Source organism: Solanum lycopersicum, chromosome 12 (assembly GCF_036512215.1).
Source record: "Solanum lycopersicum chromosome 12, SLM_r2.1".
In the NCBI taxonomy this organism is placed as follows: domain Eukaryota; kingdom Viridiplantae; phylum Streptophyta; class Magnoliopsida; order Solanales; family Solanaceae; genus Solanum; species Solanum lycopersicum.
The window spans coordinates 6,303,819-6,310,795 of record NC_090811.1 but is presented as its reverse complement, the minus strand read 5'-3'; the positions used below and the strand labels follow the sequence as shown (position 1 = coordinate 6,310,795).

At 28.4% G+C, this 6,977-nt stretch overlaps 1 protein-coding gene across 2 annotated transcripts; it reads left to right on the top strand.

Moving 5' to 3' along the window:
• Window positions 1-1,710: 1,710 nt before the first annotated feature.
• LOC101268453 (cellulose synthase-like protein E6) lies at window positions 1,711-6,709 on the top strand. 2 transcript variants are annotated; one of them, XM_010315647.4, is made up of 8 exons: window positions 1,711-2,091; window positions 4,065-4,386; window positions 4,572-4,712; window positions 4,796-4,927; window positions 5,009-5,221; window positions 5,304-5,531; window positions 5,655-6,002; window positions 6,087-6,709. In XM_010315647.4, exons 1-8 carry the CDS (start codon window positions 1,817-1,819, stop codon window positions 6,627-6,629), a joined length of 2,202 nt encoding a protein of 733 aa, XP_010313949.1. In that variant the 5' UTR covers window positions 1,711-1,816; the 3' UTR covers window positions 6,630-6,709. The 2 variants fall into 2 exon arrangements, with proteins under 2 accessions (XP_010313949.1, XP_010313950.1); XM_010315648.4 differs by having other exon boundaries at window positions 1,782-2,091; window positions 4,038-4,386.
• Window positions 6,710-6,977: the final 268 nt, after the last annotated feature.

The following is a 6,977-nucleotide window of genomic DNA, read 5'->3' as shown; positions in this document are numbered from 1 at the left end:
ATTTATATAATATATATATAATATACGATGATAATATAAAGAAAATTCTAAATCATGAATATATTTATTTAATAATTTTTAAATTTCCTTTAATTAAATTTAAATAGCATACTGCAGGATTTTTTAAATAAAATGGTAACTATTGTTAATATAATTAACTTGATATAGCATGTTACTATATTTTTATTCTCCAATTTAAATTTACAAGATAATCATCTGTCCACGTGCTAACATCAGGTTCATCGTTTTGTAGAGGGAAGAGTCACTGCACCTTTTTAATTTTTTTTTTATATTCTCATTGGCCACTCCCTTTTAATCATTATTTTAAAAAAAAGACAATTAATATTTTATTCCATTAGTTAAAATAATTATATATTTATTAGTTAAATGAATACAATATTCTTTTTATGTATATCTTATATGTATTAATGAGCTCCACAACATTTTCACTCCAAATATATAGTAAATCAGGTGTTCATAAATTTCAAGAGCAACATCATATAAAATATATTTACAACACATATTTAATAATATTTTTAACTATTTCTATCTTAATTTCTATAGAAATTGGTTTTAGGAAGTTAAATAATTTTAATTTTTAATCTAATTTAGATTTATTAAAATAAAATTTATATTATTATAAATGACAATAATAAAAATTTAGAAATATTTACAAATGATAATAAAAAATGACACGTGAATTAAAAGAGATAAAACAGCAATACGTTCGGCTCCGCCCACCTTATATAATTGCTTTAATGTGGTCCTCCTATTGCTGCATCTAGTAAGGTATACAAATGATAAAATAGTCATATTTCCACCTTTTTTAAATTTACTTTTTAATTTTAATGGATTTGAAATTTAAGAAATGGAAGAAAATTAAAATTAGTAAATTTTGTGATTTTAAATTAAAAATAATTTTATTATTTTAAATATATCAGATAAAAAATTAAAATTAAAAAATTATTAAAAGAAAAAAAAGACATTTTTTTTAAAAATCGACTAAACAAAAGAGTATTCTCCATCTCAATTTATTTAACCTTTCTTTTTTATTCTATTAAAACTATGAACATGTCTTTTTCAACGACTCTTTAGTATTAATATATCTTAAAAAATAATTACTGATTTTACATAAATTAACACATTTTAAAAAATAAAGCGATACTTTTTGTTTATTATCATTTATAACAATGCTTTGATAAGTCTGTAATATGTATTAAAAGTAAATTATGCATGCAATATATATGAATAATAATTGTTTTTTGAAATATATCATGTTTGTTTGGTAAAAAATTGTCACATTGTATTATAAGTGTATTAAAATGTGTGATAAATGTATGATTCATCATTAAAATTTGTATTATATGTGAATAATAAATTGTTCTTTGTAATATATATTAAACTTGTATTATAAATGAATTAAAAGTGAACAAGTGAAAAAAAATATTATTGCTATATAAGGTAAATATTTTTTTATCATAGTATATTTATGTAAGTTTCCCTAAATTAACATCTCAGTTTACATAGTTAAGATTACAAGATTAAAACACATTTTGACACAATTATATTATTTTTAAATTTATATCATAAAATTCAAAAAATTTCTTTATTTTATTTTTTTTAAGCTATGTCACGTTCTCAATTAAAACAAAAACAATCAAATAAACTAAAACAGATAAATATATATTTTATGTAATGCATATTCAGCTTGAGCCACCCGTAACCCACAGTCAATCATAGCTACACTTTATAATATAATAATAAAGCATCTATATATAATTGTTCCTACTTTTGTGTGTTTATCTTGAAGTGAGAGATGGGGAAACAAACTTTGCATCTTCCATTATTTGAATCAAAGGAAGCTAAAGGAAAAATTATATACAAGTTATTTGCTTCAACAATATTTGTGGGTATTTTGTTAATATGGTTATATAGATTAATTAATATGCCAAGTAAAGGTGAATCTGGAAGATTATCATGGATATGTATGTTCTTAGCTGAGCTTTGCTTTGGGTTTTATTGGATTATCACTCAATCCGTTCGTTGGAATGTTATATATACTTATCCTTATAAGAACAGACTTTCCCTCAGGTTTGATTTTTTTTCATTGAAACTTTTATTAAAATTTCGATAAATATTACTATGCTTTTGAATTGAAAATTTAATTTAAAGGTCTAATGAATGTATCGATAAGACTTTAAATTTTATTATTTTTCTTAAGATAAAACTTAGGTATATATGATTGGTCTTTCACCTTTTTAACTTCAGTTTCCTTTTCATTTTTTTTTTCTATTTTCTACTTTTGTTGACTTTTTCAATAGTATGATTTCAATTTGTTGATTTTCCACTTTTGCCCTGTTTGAATGTTTTTTTTTTCGTTTGCTGAACATAACTCTTAATTGAATTCATGATTTAACTTATAAAAAATTCGAGTTTGCATTTGAAGTTCTATCACAACTCATTTGATTTGTGGGTTTGAACTTTGAGGAGTAGTATAATAATAATAATAATATATCTGTATTAAAGGTAGCTTGTTTGATATAATTTTTTATGCTATGTATAACATATTCAATCTAGGATTGATATACTTTTCGTTATAAAAGTGGCTCATATATATCCCTACTTGTAAACAAATGCTCACATATACCCTTTTCCTCTGACGGAAATGAAAAAATAATAATTTTAATCTAAATTTTTATTATTTTTTTATAAAAAATATAATCCAAAATTTAATCCTCGTCAAACATATTTTTTCTGACTTTTTTTTGTTTCAATGACTAATTTATAATTATTATTTTGATAATCAAATTTATTTATATTTCACTAATATTCTTGTAAAACTTATTGTAGATGACCAAATTTTTTCTTCGAATACGAAATTAAATTACAATACACACAAAAAAAATAGTTTAATTTTTTTTATTTAAAACTAAGGAATGAAAGAAAAAACAAAATAAGAATAAGAAACTCAAATTATTATAATAAAAGAAGTCAAAAAATAATTTTTGTATGAAAAAAATTAAAATATACCTTGAACTTTGATATAAGAATCATATATACCCCTAAATAATTTTTTTTTTTAAAAATTAGAAGTAACAAATATAAATTTAAAACTAATTTTTTAACTTCCGTTAAATGAAGGGTATATGTGAGCCATTTTGTAACGGCAGGGGTATATGTGAGCCGTTTGTATAACGGTAAGGGCATATATGAACCACTTTTATAACGAGGGGTATATCAGCTCTAAATGACAAAGTTGAGGGGTATATCAGACCCTTTTCCCTTCAACCTATTATAAATTGAGAAGCGTGTTATTAATATCATGAATTCTAGATTATAGTAATGTAATAAAACTCATTTATCCCTCAACCCACCCTCCTTTTTTTTTAATACGTTTTTTACATTAAAATTGTGGATGATATTTTTATGAATGAATATTTTTAATATATAATGAATGTTATTTTCAATGCAAAGAATCAAAACAATGCATAAAAAATAATATATGTATAATTAATGAAAGCATTTTGTTTATGTTAAAGAAGTATCTCTTTTTTTATTTAATAAATTTTTTTAATTCTAAGATTCTATATGGCAGGTCTGTAACCATAATATTCGAAAGGAACTACAAATTTTCTTTTTATTTCTTAAAGTTCATGCACAACACTTGAAAATTGAAACATTAAAAGTACTTATTTAGTAATTTTTAACATATTTATAGATCATCAGAATCCAAAAAAAAAAAGAAGGATTATTCGGTTGAACCCATAAGGAATTATTTGATAACTGGTTAGGAGAAATATCGTACATGTATTAGATCTTGCATAAGTAATCTCATTTGATAAATATATAAAACTAATACAATATTTGTTTAAAATTTATAAATATTTATAACTAATACCGGTATAAGTAATAAGAGAATCGATGTGTACATGATAGAAAATGGAATAGCTCAATCCTGTGTAACGAATTTCTACATCAAACAATACATAAATTTCCTCATAACTAATTCCTGTGTATACTAATACCTGCAAAACTAGGTCGCGCTCATGATTTCGACTTTGCAGATATGAGGGTAATTTGCCAGAAGTAGACATATTTGTTTGTACAGCAGATCCCATAATGGAGCCTCCAACAATGGTGATTAACACAATATTATCAGTCATGTCATATAATTACCCTACTCAAAAGTTGAGTGTATACCTTTCTGATGATGGTGGTTCACAATATACATTTTATGCTCTACTTGAAGCCTCTCAATTCTCTAAATATTGGATACCTTTTTGCAAGAGATTCAATGTTGAGCCTACATCCCCTGCTGCATATTTTCAACATGATGCCTCCAATTTAAATAGCAAAGTTTTTGCACAAGAATGGTTCAGTACAAAGGTGAGAACTTGGTAACAATTAAGTCATGACGGAGCCAACAAAACTTGACTAGGGGTTCAAAATAGTAAACACATGAACTAGTCGAAGGAAGTTTGATGCACGATAATTTGATGAGTTATTTCGAGTTCAAATTAACAAATGTATCTCATATCTATATTAATGTGTTCTTTGTAAACTTTCTTCAGAAATTATATGAAGATATGAAAAGCAGGATTGAAGCCTCCATAGAAAATGGTAGCATTCCAAATGAAATTAAGGCTCAACACAAAGGGTTCTCTGAATGGAACACTAAAGTTACAAAACAAGATCATCACTCAATTGTTCAGGTATATCATATTCTTTTGTTACTGCTAATTAATAATTAACGTGTCGAAAATCAACAGAGAAGATGTAATTTGTGTGTTTCCAGATTTTAATAGATGGAAGAGATCATAACATGATCGACATGGAAGGGAATAGATTGCCAACGCTTGTCTATATGTCACGAGAGAAGAAACCAAATCGGCCACATAACTTCAAGGCTGGATCGATGAACTCATTGGTAAATTAAGCTATGAAACTTATTGTTAGTAATTTCTTATCTCGATCTTTTTAACAGTATCAAATTTGTTGATGTGTGTAGATAAGAGTTTCGTCACAAATAAGTAATGCACCTATCATTCTTAACTTGGATTGTGACATGTACTCGAACGATCCAGATGCAATAAGAGAATCATTGTGCTTCTTCATGGATGAAAATCAAGGGCACAAGGTAGCCTATGTTCAGTATCCTCAACGTTACAATAATGCAACCAAAAATGATATTTATGGAAATATAGCTCGAGTTACTCATGAGGTAAGTTGTAGAAATGCTTCTTTGACAACCCTCTTTTAACTATACTTTTGTCTATAGTTAAACTTCGAGTCTCGACATGTAGATTGAACTTGCTGGTCTGGGAGGTTATGGAGCAGCTTTGTACTGTGGCACAGGGTGTTTACACAGAAGGGAAAGTCTTAGTGGTCGAAAATTCTCTGAGGATCAAACTTTTGAATGGAAAAACAAGCTGCAAGAAAAATCCACTTATAAAACTGTGGAAGAATTAGAGGAAGCATCGAAAATTGTTGCAAATTGTAGCTATGAAGAAGGGACTCAATGGGGAAAGCAGGTACTAATTCCTTTATCCATATGGATATCGTCAAAGGGTGTAGTGGAATGGTAAAGATTTATCCTGTTTTGAAAGATGTTTCAAGTTCGAGTTCTGAGAACATATATTTGATTTAATGTCCAGATTGGGCTGTTGTATGGATTTCCGGTGGAAGATATACTCACAGGATTAACGATCCAGTGCAGAGGATGGAAATCAATATACTATAATCCAAGTAAACCTGCTTTTTTAGGCGTTTCTCCGACAATCTTAGATGTTTCTCTTGTTCAACATAAGAGATGGTCAGAAGGCATGTTTCAGATTTTCATATCGAAATATTGTCCCTTCATATATGGCCATGGCAAAATCAAATTGGGTGCTCAAATGGGATACTGCATTTACCTTCTTTGGGCTCCTCTATCTGTTCCTACACTAACTTATGTGTTGGTTACTTCTCTTTCTCTGCTTCATGGCATCCCCTTATTTCCAGAGGTAAATCAACTTACATGACCATCTTATTTAAAAGCTAATTATGTTCTTTTTTAATAGATGTATTCATCACTCATTATATTGCAGGTGTCAAGTCTATGGTTCTTGCCTTTTGCTTATGTTTTGATCGCTAAGTTTGCGTATTCCTTGGCTGAATCCATTAGCTGTGGTGACACACCTAAGTCATGGTGGAACTTGCAAAGAATGCTGTTGATTAGAAGGACAACTTCATACTTGTTTGCGTTCATAGATGCAGTGATTAAGCAATTAGGCTTCTCACAGACGGCTTTTGCCCTCACGACAAAGGTGGTAGATGAAGATGTACAGAGGAGATACGAGCAAGAGATGATGGAGTTTGGCAACTCATCTGTTATGTTCACAATCACAGCTGCACTTGCATTGCTTAATCTAATTAGTTTCATTTGGGGAATGAAGAAACTTGTTATGGTTGCAACAACACTACAAGAAGTGGGAAATGTGATTCTATGTGGATTAATAGTTCTAGTGAATGTGCCAGTGTATGAAGCACTCTTTCTCCGGAGTGATAAGGGTAGTTTTCCATCCTCCGTTCTGTTTATGTCTGTCTTCCTAGTATCAATAGCGTGTATGCTACCTATCTTTAGATTGTAATAGGACATGAAACTTGGGTTAATAATATTGTGAAGATAGAGGAGCTCTCGTATCAGTCTTTGATACACACCCTTGATAAACTTTATGATCACTTCTTGTAGTTTCTGAATACTTTGTTCTCCCCCTAAATCTTAAATTCCTGAGGTAGTTTCATGTCATTTAAATCACCTGGAATACATCCATCTGATTGATATGTCAATGTCTTTGTGCAGCAATAGCCAACACTGTTTAGTTTCTTGATCTTCCTAGTGGCTAGTACCCTGGTGCATGATTTGTGTCGGTATGGAACAGATTCCTTAGACTCTAGCTTGAAAATGGAAACACATCTCTATTGTCAAAAAATACCAT

Coding starts and splice junctions, on each gene's coding strand:
- LOC101268453 (XM_010315647.4), top strand. CDS start 1,817: ATGGGGAAACAAACTTTGCATCTTCCATTATTTGAATCAAAGGAAGCT. Junction 4,713..4,795: donor ATCATCACTCAATTGTTCAG/GTATATCATATT, acceptor GTGTGTTTCCAG/ATTTTAATAGATGGAAGAGA. Junction 4,928..5,008: donor CTGGATCGATGAACTCATTG/GTAAATTAAGCT, acceptor TGATGTGTGTAG/ATAAGAGTTTCGTCACAAAT.